The sequence below is a fragment of the Galleria mellonella genome, unplaced genomic scaffold (genome assembly GCF_026898425.1).
Source record: "Galleria mellonella isolate WM207_F2 unplaced genomic scaffold, CSIRO_AGI_GalMel_v1 utg116, whole genome shotgun sequence".
Classification (NCBI taxonomy): Eukaryota; Metazoa; Arthropoda; class Insecta; order Lepidoptera; family Pyralidae; genus Galleria; species Galleria mellonella.
This window is the reverse complement of record NW_026441978.1, coordinates 329,957-343,599: the sequence shown is the minus strand read 5'-3', so window position 1 is coordinate 343,599 and position 13,643 is coordinate 329,957. Positions and strand designations below refer to the sequence as shown.

Below are 13,643 nucleotides of genomic sequence, written 5' to 3'. Positions count from 1 at the left end.
TGTCACTCGTCTGTCGATCGCATTGTTTTGTATATTGACAGGTGACAGGCGATACACAACGGAATGCTCCGTTGACGTGGTTTCACCAGTCGCGTACGTGGTAATGACGTCTTTTGGAATCATTGTCTTGTTATATGACAATGGGGAAAATAAGCTTGGGACCCAACTGACGGTTTTGTTTAGCTGAACAAGCTAGGCCTATGGAAAATGGTGATCGTCACCTATAGACATAAACACAGAATACACTGTGACGGTCATGGTGTTGTAAATTCGTCATGAATTGCCATACCTAAGAACTATTAAAGTAAATAAAATTTAACTCTGTAATTTCACTATCATATATCACTCTTCAAACCAAAATAATCTTGCAACTACAGCTGCTTACAGCAGATATATTGATGCAGACGGCTTTTATATAAAATTTCTTACTAGGAAATTGAAAAATCTACCACCAGGTGGCGCCTAAGACGAAACATGAATAATATTATAAATATAACTAAAATTACTAACAAGAATACTAAGCTTAGACTTAGGCTGGTAATTGGTAGCTCCTAACCTAGAAATCTGTGGATGTACGACGTAAATTTGTAACTGATAATTTTTTTCTGCAGCTACAAATGGATCCTACCTCGGAGGCGGATTCCCCTCGAAACCGGACAGCGAGAGCAGTAGCGGCAGTGGGTGGCGAAGGGATGCTCTCAGACGAGCTCGGGCCTGCTGCTCCACCAAGACGTTGCTGCGACGCGTCCCTATCCTTTCGTGGCTTCCCAAGTACTCGTTAAGGAATGGACTGGCTGATATTATAGCAGGTATATTTTACTACTAGATTTTATAATACATACCTCATCTTTTGGCTGTACATTAATTCCTAAAAGTACAAGTAAAGGATCTCTCTAAAGCAAACGTGAGCGCTGTTTACCACAAGAAGAATTTATACAAAGCAGGAGTGACCTCTGTTTCATTCATATTTGCTTTTCTGAGTATTATGGAAATAAATATTAGCCTGCCAACATTATGGGCTAATAACATGTGACCTCATGACCAACAACACGAAGAAAAAGAGTTGATGAATAAAGATGGTAACCCCGTCTGCGGTTTAAGCTGGTACCAGCTCGAGTCTACTAAACATTTTGCCACGATAGTTTCAATACCTCGTGGAGGTTGTGACGGTTCGCCTATAGTACAATAGGTTTAATACCATAAGTACATAGAAAAGAAACAGGGGTTCCTATGGGTGACCGCTGCGAAAGCTGAGCTATTTAATATAAACAAACTTTAAAGTCAAGGTTCACAATAGCGTACAGAGAAGACGTTACCATATATGAAATACTGACACAGAAGGGAAACTCCTTTGATGTGTTTCCAAAGTGTAGTAGATGTCACAAGAAAATTAAATAAATTAAACAAAAATATATTATATTTTATATATAACCAAATTATAGTTTACCTTTTATCATCAGGTGTAAAAAGGATGCATACAACACAGTTTAATAAGGTTTATGAGAGCCTTTAAAGTTTTATAAATTCGATAATAAAATTAATAGAAAATACCAAAATACGTTAACATATAATTAAATTGAATTTGAAGAAAAGTTCAGTTCGAATAATAGGCTAAATCTGATTATTGAAATATCTACCCTTCGGTGACATAATCTATGACATTATTAGAGAAAGAATAGGAAGAAATAAAAAAAAAAGAGAGACGGCAGATCGGCGGGCGCGCGGGAGTCGGTTTTTAGGAATTGCGCAGAAAAAAAAAGAAAAAAAGAAAAAAAAAGATGGCGCGGGAGTCGTGTTTTAGGAACTGCGCAATAAAATAAAAAAAATAATGGGGATATAGATCTAGGAGGGACCGGATCGATGAAGGGGTTTGAGATCTTAGTGTATCACTATCGATTAAGTGTGTGAAATTAATCAATAGAAGACTGGAGAATCCGGTGAGCTTGTTCCATTTATTACTACGTAGTTAGATTTTTGACTGTGATCACAGGCAAAGTCTATACTTAATATTTTTCCCAACAACTATTAAAATACGTATTTAGTCGAGTCCATATACCTTTAGGTAATGCGTATATCGTTAAATGCAATCACATTTGAACAAAGTTTACATCAATATAATTTACGTACTTACGTTATTCTACTCATATACAAAATCCAATTATATGGTCGTTTGATAGAACTTCATCAATTAGATTCAATGTTCTAATTGTCCAGTTTTGGAAAATACTTATTGAATCAACTATTGAACTATTACAATACTAACTAGTTTCATATCTAGTTATTATAAAGTATTTATTTATTGAGGATAATAGACTAAAGTGACTATGGTCTGGTCTCATTGCTGGGGAAACAGCCATTGATGAGAGAGAGGGGTTATTGAGTGGCGACCCTGTGAATGCAAGTGCGGTGTGGGCTACCTCCATTGTTTGGAGTGACTGTTTTATGTGTATTGTGGGGCCGTTCCTTGTGTCAGTCGGTAGAAATTGCCTGTGTTCAGTCGTGGGTTGGTGATGGTTGAGACGATGATGATGATGAAATATTTGTATTTATTACACTACTACAGTGTTGGTTTAGAATATCTATTCATACTTAACGCTTCATGGTGAAGTGTTTTCATACCATTACTCGGTCGACCAGACTAATGATTCTTAGTCTATATTTGATTATCCATGACTACATGTGGGGATTTGTTTTACACCAGATGTACAAAGAGACAGCTTAACTGTTGTAAGTGATTTTATGTGGATGTAATACTTTTAATACATTATTGTGTTAGTAGATAAATTCATGTGACTGTGGGGTGTTTATGGTAAACAAGCCTGTATTGTGTAAATAGATAATTTGTCTTGATTTATTATAAACTTTAATATTGATTTTATTGTAGTGAGCAAGCTGACAATAACAACTCTTTGTATATTACTGCTTTTAATAATATTTAATTATATTGATATTATAGGTGTGGATTTATTTCCTAATGGTAATAAAAGTACTAAAAGATTCTCTGACTATAGTTACTCTTAACTAGGTATGAGGTTCAGTATAAAATTGGTACTGTATGACACTTGTGAAGCTATGTATTTTACTCATATTTAGAAAGGAAGTTGTCCTGGCGATAAGGTTTGTATGTGTGTTGTTTGTTCATGTTATATTGACTAGACAAGTTCAGACAGGGTTAATATTAGTGAATATTTACTGGATTTATATTTAATATACATGTTTTGAATATTTTATGGGAATAGTATGGAGATATACAAGTAGTAAAATATAATATTAGTATTTTATAAATTTCATTATCGAGTTAGTTGTATATGTTGGGCTGTATCCAAGGAGATATGAACCTATTAATATCAAGTTAGGACAATTACTTTAAATATTAATAAAGCAAACACTAACACTGATTATTCACTTCTTTAATAAATTTACATTAGAGGTTAGGAATCAAATAGATAGCATATTGGGAAAATCTTCACCACACATGTATTTGAGGAATGTTCTTGATAATTAGTACTGTATGTATATATTATTGCAAGTACAATTGCAATAAGAATGTTAAACTTCTAATCTTCTGTTCATTCTTGAATTTGAAAGTAAGCTTGGCTACTGATAGAATATAAAACTGCAGCATTACTGGATACTATTAATTATTTCTGGTGTAAACCATGATTATTTATGTCACTGATAATTTAGTTATATATTAGGGTTGAGATATGATGACTTTATATTTAATTATATTAAACAAATACAAATAAACAAACTTGCTAGTATTTATTACGTTGACAGATGTGATAGATAATGAAAATTCAATTCGATACATCAATACGTCATTCAATACGTCATTGAAGTGACAGACGTCAAACAAAAGGAGATTATACACGTTATGATTCTATATCTAAGTCTATAGAAAATTTATATAATTTTCTGTTATTTTATAATAACTGTAGGGGAAATATTGGAATTATTTATATGAGAAATTTCACTTAAATGATATGATAATTATTTAAAGACCTAATTTCTTAGGGATTTAATCATGATAATTTAAACACTAAAACACTTGTTTATCTGAGAAATTCTCTTAGTAAATAGGTTTACTAAGACACTAAAAGGAAGTAGATATAGTATAACTATAGTACAGCTACAATAATTGTATGGGACTTACTGTCCTTTCTATACAAATATATATTTAATCTATATCTTTCACATTATAATTATGCAATATATTGCCTCTACTACTACAACATACACAAATAGGACTTATTGTCCTTCCTATATACCTATATATAATAATTGACCTGGCACTTTAATGTGTAATTTATCAGTACTTATGACAACAACCAATTAGGACTTATAGTCCTCTCTATAAAGCTACATAATTATTTAATCTGATTATTTCACAATGTGATTAATCAAACCTCTACAAATATTACAAAAGATCTCTATTACTCTCAACACAATAATAGCTTGTTGGACTTAGTGTCCTCAAACTTATAGAAAACCCAACTGGTTATTTCACGAGACGTTGTTAACTTGTGATTAATCAGTGTCTTTTAAAGGACTTATAGTTCCTTTAGATATATCTCTCTCTATAAATAATTGGTTAATTCACAATGTGGTTAATCAACAATAATATTATATATAATTGACTGGACTTATAGTTCATTCAATAGCACTCATTACTTTTAGTAGCTCTCGACCTATGGGTTGGACTACTCGTTCTTAGGCTCCGGCCTAATCAACAGACTTAACTTGAACCTTGAGTATTCTTGGTATTAAGTAAATAATATTAAATTGACAATGCTATGTTATGATATAGCAATTATCAACATTATATGGCTTGGCCAATTCCAGGGTGTGGAAGGTATCCCCTATCACACAAATCTTCATCTCTATCGGACTGTCTTCACAGGTGATCTCTAATGTCACATTATAGGGCCGAAGGGTTATGTCCCAACAAAGTAAGTTCTGGTGTCTGGGTGATCTCGCTTCTTGGTCTGATCTCTTGTGGAGCCGAAGGGAAACCCCCATTGAGTAAGCTCGTAACAGGGTGACGCTGGGAAACAGTTTCGTACTGTTAGTGGGTGATCTCTATGTCGCCATATAGGACTGAAAGGGTCATCGCCCATGAGTAAGCTCTCGTGTCGGAGTGATCCTGGGATTTCAGTTCCGATCCGTTTGCCTCTGGCAAACACTAATTTATACTGGAAGCATCGTGGGGCTGGTGGAGCCACTGTAATGTTGAAGTAAATGTACTTATGTTTGGTTTGGAACTGAGAATACTCATTCCCTTATTACCATCAGAGTGCATTAATAAATAGTAATACCCTTCCCTACCTTTTAGGAGGAAGAGTTATAGATAGTTGGAAAGTCTTCCACTGGTCCGGGCGTGTGAGGGGCCCGACCGCTCCCCATTTTTTTATTATTACAGTTATTCTGTAATTTACTATTAAATTAATATATTATATTCTAACTTCCTAGTTACATGAATTATGAGTATAATTCATTAATTATTCTTAATCCTTAAATATTTATCAATCATCTTCATTATTTAACTCCTATCATATACCAATTAAAGAACCTTTTGGTTATTACACACACAACGGGTCCTACATTACTAGACGATCACACATTTATTTATCTGGCCAAATGATCAAGTGTTCTACTATAAGATCTGTTCAATATTATGTGTTTATTGTAAGGGTTTATATGATTCATAGGATGTTTGGGGTGTATAAGGCAATATAGGTATGGGGTTATATTGAGGGTGTTAGGCCATTCTTTAGGGTAGGTTTTCACTAGATTTTCATGGGTTTTCATTAGGTAAAGCCTTCGTAGGCTTTTCTTAGGCTTTGTAGGTTTTCCACGTGTAGGTTAGTATAAGAGGGTAGTTATTATAAGGGGTGCACATAGGCAAAGGGGGGGACCATCACAAGGTCGACCTGACATATAGTACTAAGAATGAAGAGTGTAGTCCTGATTACTAACAAATAGCCTGCGCTGTTGATTTACTCTAGTTTACAGAGATTTTAACCACGATAAATTAACATTGGCATGTTTTTTACTTCTCCTTGCATTATGCAGCATCATGTTATAGATCCTATGTTACCTTTGTGGTATTCCACGGTATAAGATATCTATAGTCCCTGACTCTGGATAAGCCGTTCTCAGTAGACTCATACGCCTACTTGCCATTTCTCACTGCAGAATCTGCACAGTGTAGGGGGAAAGGGATTTTTAGTAATGTAGACTGAATGCTAGCAATATACCTGGTTGGGTACCAGGTCGACCTCCTCGCAGTTCCCCCTGGAAACTATCATGGTTAATTCCTGATGAATTCATCATGATGGGCTAACTGGCCTGTTTTCATTCTCATCTATCACCCTTCACTGGTGCTCCGTCAGCGTATCCCGTTAGCGCAGGCGGGGTTACCATACCATTTTCACCCATCAAAAAAAAAATCTGCACAGTGTGTCCGAGTAAAGACCCATTTTGTATAGTACCTATATGCTTTAGTGGCATATGTCCAGTTAAGACACTTATTATGAGTCTTGCCTGTGATTTGCCACCACTGTACATGAGTTTATCTCAATTCTCATGCTTGTCGATTAAAAACTTTTTAAAATGTCTAAGACTCTTCGATGTCTTCCAATTCTTTTGTTATTTTTTCGCATACTCCTCAAGAGCATAGTTAACAGCACTTGATGCGACGTACGATTCAGGACCTATAATTTTTTATTCAGACCAAATTTCTAATAAATATAATTACGATTATATAGTCTTTTCCGACCAATGTGTCGGCAACCCTATTGGAGACCGCTCAACTGTGAAATAGCCGTTTTATTGCCAGCATCGCAACTGGTATACATGCGCGTACCAATTGCAAACCAATCGCACGTTCAATTTATTACTCAACAACTACTTGCGGTTACTGAAATTATAAAAACTCGGTGTCCAGCTACAACTCATTTGTTAACTTTTTGTTTTTTGATCATTTGGAACCAAAATTTTGGAACTAAAGAAGATATGACGCTATGATATGATTATATTTATATATAAATATAAAGTTATCGATATAACAAACACGGAGCTTCAAACATTAGAAGAGCTGCAAAAATTACAAATGTATTTTTTAATTTCTTTGATAAATTCAGATGATCATTTAAGAAATCTCATCTCTTCGATAAGAAATTTATTCCTTGACTTCAGTGCCTTAAATCGTCACACACTAGACAGTTTCAGAAAAAGAACGTTCGAGATAACAAGCCAAGTTTTTCAATCAATATTTTTCCAAAAAATCACAGTATAAAATTTGTTAAAAACGGTATTTTAGAAGCTTATTTAGTATCGGCAATGCATCTAGTGTAGTTAATTGCTTCCCATCAGACGAACCCCAACTATAAATAATTTAGAAAAACATATTTTAGATACTGACTGTAATAATCTGAAAGTACTGAGACTAGAGAAATAAAAAGACAAAAATAAGACTTAAAAGTAAGTAAATAAATGTATTCAAAATAAGTAAATGTATACATTTTTCTTATACAACTTAGAATGGCAAACAAGCTGACGGTCCACCTGATGGAAAGTGGTAACCGTCGCCTATAGACATGAGCAGTACTATGTACATAACAGAGTATACTGTTTCTCCCATGATACCCCCTATGCGTTGCCATTCCCGAGGACTCAGATGTTATTCCTCTGTACCCTGTAAATTCACGCCATATCCCATCCTTCAAACCGAAACACAGCCATGCAAACACAACTATTTCACGGTAAAAACACGAATGGGACAGAGGTACCCAAGCAATCGACTTTTGTACAAAGTCTCCCTCTGGTAAATGGTCATTTCCAAAGAATATTTTGTATATGTACAAAAGTACTAATAAATTATTAAAGTAATAAAATTAACAAAGACCTGTTCTCTTAATATCACCAAAAACACAATGTCAATTCAATTTCCATAAAAATCTCATGCAATAATCAATTATTATTACTAAGCGACTTTTTTAGTAAAACCCTACTAAGACCTTATTATCTTTAATTGCCGCCTATTGTCTTATCTTGTAGTCTGTCTTGTAGATAGATTACAATTGTAGATGAAGCAATCCCAGTTACAATGTGGCCGGACAATTAAAGCCGAATGCATAGGATGCCGTTTAGAATTAAATGACACAAATTAACCTGGATCGTGGATTGTATTCAAATTCTAACAGCATGATTTCTAAACAGACAGATCGTAATTAAAAACTTTTTTTAGTTTTAAATCTTAATAATGAATATTTGTTACTCCAAGAAATAAATTAATTCTTTCAATTGTGAAATTCATTTTTTAACATAAATCATGAATTAATCATCATACCTTAGTCTTTCAGCCGTGTTTCTGCCACCAATCTGTGTAATGCATGTCAGGTACCTATATCTATCCATTTCGAATGGCACTGAAATTATGGAGCCATAATATCTTTGCTCCACAGCAATGACGATTCAAAAAGTATATGTATATTACATTATATTTTGTTATGTTTAGAGTAGGCTGTCAATTTGTTAGGCCTTCCAACCTTTATAAAAAAAAACATGCGAATGACAAGGTCATAACCAAAGCCTTGATGAGTAGCTAGGTGCGTAGCCTTACCAGAGATCCAATTTGACATCGGCAGAAACAAACGGAAGCAATCCATCATGTCGCACGAAATTTCCATCAAATATCCGAACGAATAACATAATTTAAGCATTATAATGTGAAATTGAGCAAAACTTCACAAATTGTATACGATTATTACTATATATACGTTTACGAATTACTTCATTACAGTTAATGAGAGTTAATTTTACTATGATAAAAATAAGACGCTGAATAAATCTATTTTTGTATTCATTATTTTGCCATTTAGTAATTTACACTAAAATATTTACGATATCAAATTTATTATATTTATACATTTATATTTTTAACGATCTAAATGGAAAACGCAGGCAGTTTGTTGAGAAAATTGCACACAGAAATGCGTCATTGTCAGTATACAGACAACAATAAAATACGTAAACACTCTTTTCTTTTATTTAAATTCCGTATCGCAACTACTGTATTCAAACGCATAAAAGATAAATTGTTTATAGAAAATAGAAGACTTCCTTTAAAATGAAACTTTGTTCTATTCCTCAGAAAGGACAACTGAAGTTGAACAATTAGATCGTGAACTAAATGTTAGATATGTTGGCTGCGTCCATGATACATTTTGTGATATTGATACAAAAAACAAAGAAGTCAACCTGTATATATTTAATTCAGACGTAGGTACTATTAATAATAGCTGAAAAAGTGGCAGTCCACTTGATGAGAAATAATATCAAACCATTGCATCGTCAACGAATAACAATCTTAAATTACACATACCTGTTTTACAAGGATTCTACCGTCGTCCTTTACAGGCAGTTCAATTAATTCCAAAAAACTTTTTATGTACTTTTAAAACAATATATAATTTCATTTCGTAAAAGTAAGAACAATGTATTTTATAAATGTAAAAACTAATAAAAGTGTCTCATAAATTAAATGCAGAGTTCTCTCATTACAGATTGCAGTTCCTAAAAAGTTTGGATAATTTAGTTCAAAAATACAGTCAGTAATCGGTCGATATGGTTCAAACATAAGGACTTTTCTAGTAAAAACTATATTATTATATTAAATTCTTCCTATATTTATATATCATTCTTTTGCAGGTATAACAGTAGGTCTGACGGTGATCCCTCAGGCCATCGCGTACGCGGGAGTGGCGGGGCTGCCCCCGCAGTATGGACTCTACTCGTCTTTCATGGCCTGTTTTGTTTACACAGTCTTCGGTTCAGTGAAAGTGAGTAATTTAGAACACTTTCACTAGAAACAACGATAATATAATATCCCTAGTTTTAATCTAATATAATAATCACATCTATCTGATAAATGTCCAGAGTCTATCAATGCACAGCAGACATTACTAGCTTTAGAGACTTGATTTTTTGCAAATAAGTTCCATATGTAAGATACTCTTCATCGTGATGTCATCTTCTGAAAAATCCTGTCAGGATATTCGTTAAAGCTAATCTTCAATACGGCTCAACCGAACTTAATAAATTTTTGTATTGTTTTCTCAAACTTGACAGATAGGGTAATTTAAACCCGATAAGAAATGTCCTAAAAATGCACCTGATAGATGAGGTGATAACGGACAAAACAATGTTTACGGGATCAGCTAGTAGTTCCATACTTTTTTTCAATTCGACAAGCATGATAACCAAATATTATACATGTCTATTAACAATCATGCAAGGTGTGAAACATCAGCGTGTTTTAGTCAAATATTAAACTGTACTGACAGCATACTTTGCCTGGGTTTCTGTAAGGACTCCGCGATAGGCCCCACAGCCATCGCGGCCATTCTCACGAGGGAAAACCTTCACGGATTGGGCCCCGAGTTCGCGGTGCTGCTCGCGTTCCTCTCCGGCTGCGTCGAGCTTGTTATGGGCATCCTCCAACTGGGTACGTAACAGATTCTATAATATTAATAGCCAAATATTTTATAACTATATTTCTCGCTCTCCATTTTTGAGGCACAATAACTGTGACCCCGGTGTAGATTGGGCCATCTCTTCCTTTCCGCGACTAAGGGAGCTTAATCAGGGATGGGCAGCAGCGTCCTTTTTAAAACATGACCAAAGCCTAACTGTGGTAACCAACCCGTCTCCTAAGCCTGGCAACTACTGGCAAAACAGCCCAAGCGCGAGGCCTATGTTCAGCTATGGGCAGTTGACAGCTGATATGATGATGACGAATACTCTCGTCATACTTCAAAAACGACACACCATATGTCCCATATATTACATCTCACTTTTCATATGTTAGTATTTAATATAAGGTAATGTTTTTTTTTATTGGATGAAAATGGAATAGTTAGCCTGCGCTAACGGAATATGCTGACGGAGCACCAGTGAAGGGTGATAGATGAGAATGAAAACAGGCCAGTTAGCCCATCATCTGGAATTAATCATGATAGTTTCCGGGAGGAACCGCGACGAGGTCGACCTGGTTGGGTATATTGCTAGCAATGGGATTCTTAGTCTCCATTACTAACAATCCCTTTCCCCCTATAAGGTAGTGTTAGTAAGCAAACACATGAATATTCCCACGAATCAATTCTCCAAAGAGATATGATTACTTACCAAATTCTTCGCCCACACGATCTGTTTCGCAGAACTCTAAATAATCAAACGGCGCTCTTTTTATTTATCTAACTGCGAAGCAATGACAAGTCTACATTCCAAAAGCGTTAGGTCATGTAAATACAAAGAGTGATGTATCATTGTTGAAGGAACAGGTAACGAACAAGAGTCGTGTTTTCAGACACGTCGTCGGACTTGTAATATGAGAAAAGACGAGTATTGTGCGATGCACCATTGTACTGAGCGAGGGCATTGTGTGCACAAAAATAAGTGTAAATACATGTTGATTGGAAAATGTTTCCAATAAGTAGATCTTTCTTTTTTCACCTACTAAACCTAACAATATTAATAAAAACTATACGTTAAACTAATAATTCTGTGGTAGCAGCTGAAATGGTCCCCACACAACTTAAGCTGCAGCGTAGTGCTACAGCGCTGATTTTTAGTGGGGCCACCACTCAATAGGTAGCACTCGAGAAAGAGTTATAATAAATCTGTAGAGAGATCAATTCTGTACATGAAATATATTTCCAGAATAACTATCAGCGGGTGATTAGTGATCGATATTGATGCCAAAAATGCAATCAGTGAAATTTCTGTCTGTTTATCTGTACTTTCGTTATAGAAACAAAAACTACTCGGCGGATTTTAACGAAACTTGGTACAATTATTCTTCATACTCCTGGACAGGTTGTAGTATACTTTTTGTCACGCTACGATCAATAGGAGCAGAGCAGTGAAGGGAAATGCTGGGAAAACGGAAGAAGTTACTCCATTTTTAAGCTTCCATCGCGTGTGCAGCCTTAATGGCCACTTTTTAAAATGTAAAAATGTCCACCCGTGCGAGGCCGGGACGGGCCGCTAGTCTATAAAACATTATTAAGTGGACCTTATAGAAGATATCAATATTATATATGAATATAATAATATATTATTTATTGTATAACATAAATGATACAACAAGGTATAATGAAGATGTATAGAATAATTATATATATATATATATATATATGTATTATAATTGTAATGCATCAGTTATAATTTATCTGCCAAATATATAGATTTTGTACTCGAATTAATTATGTTTTTTAACGATATTTAAAAAGCGAAACTGATAATATATTGTTATATACCTATTTAGGGAGCAGAGTTTCACCTATATTTAAAAATGTAACATTTATTTTGAAATAAACTTATTAAACTATATTACAGGAAATATATGTACCTACCAGCGGTTAACTTTGCACAAAAATCATCTGTTTGGATTGACCTCCGTTCTGCACATGTTTTTACAGTCTACCGCTAAGCGGCTTTGCTTGCATGGCTGTATTTTGGTTTGAATGGGATTCAGCAATAAATGACAATAGTAAAATAGTGTACTGTTCATGTCCATAAACGATAACCACTGTCCATCAGGTGAGAGGTCACAAATCAACACGCTACATAAAAACTGTTTTTTTTTTTGATGGGTGAAAATTGTATGGTAAACCCGCCTGCGCTAACGGTATACGCTGGCGGAGCACCAGTGAAGGGTGATCGATAAGAATGAAAACAGGCCAGTTAGCCCATCATGATGAATTCATCAAGAATTAACCATGATAGTTTCCAGGGGGAACCGCAAGAAGGTCGACCTGGTTGGGTATATTGCTAGCAATGGAATTCTCAGCCTCCATTACTAACAATCCCTTTCCCCCCCATAAAAACTATGTTGTTGACTATATTTTTGCATTTGCTATGGTTCAAACCCACTAGTAGTAGCAATATTTCCTATGATTTTGTACATTTTTCGGATACGTTGCTTATGTAGCCTGTCGCTGTTCAGGTTTCCTGATCGACTTCATCAGCGGGCCGGTGTCGGTGGGGTTCACGTCAGCGGCTGCGATCATCATCGCCACCACGCAAGTCAAGGACATCCTCGGGCTCAGCTTCCCAGGAGGCAAATTCCTTCAGGTACGGCAAAAGTCAGTTAATTAAACCGAAAGAAAAATTTATTTAATAATACAAAGAAATGTCTAATGTTTGCATTCGCATAAAAATCTTATATTTCTATTTCCTAGCATTAAAATGGAAGGCATGAATGAATTCAAATACTTTCTGAAAATGTGAAATACATTGCAAGTTTATAGAAGTAACAAATGTTTTTGAAAACGATTTCGAGCATCTCTGTACTTCCCAAAGGATCGTCAGTAGACAATGCTTGTCTTTTATTGACCTAAAAAATTAATTAAAATAATATATTATAACAATATTTATTTGCAATAAATATGGTTGACAAAGATGAAAATACAAATGCACTACACATTTCACTATCAGCCAGGTTTTGCATGTACAATTAGGTAGTATACAAAATTACGTCATTGGTATAATGGATTTAAATACAAGTTTACTAATATTTTTATCGTTCATGATATATCGTATGTTATACAAGGTCCCATAACTTAGATAGTTCATCC

The 13,643-nt window shown here is 34.8% G+C and overlaps 1 protein-coding gene across 1 annotated transcript in view; it reads left to right on the top strand.

Moving 5' to 3' along the window:
- The window catches only part of LOC113510991 (sodium-independent sulfate anion transporter-like), a 64,892-nt gene that overhangs the window by 34,358 nt on the left and 16,891 nt on the right, over positions 1–13,643 (top strand). Inside the window, exons 2-5 of the mRNA XM_052894535.1 lie at positions 612–809; positions 9,715–9,845; positions 10,375–10,510; positions 13,013–13,140. Of these exons, the coding sequence (XP_052750495.1) occupies positions 612–809; positions 9,715–9,845; positions 10,375–10,510; positions 13,013–13,140 (593 nt within the window). The remainder of the gene's footprint in view (positions 1–611; positions 810–9,714; positions 9,846–10,374; positions 10,511–13,012; positions 13,141–13,643) is intronic.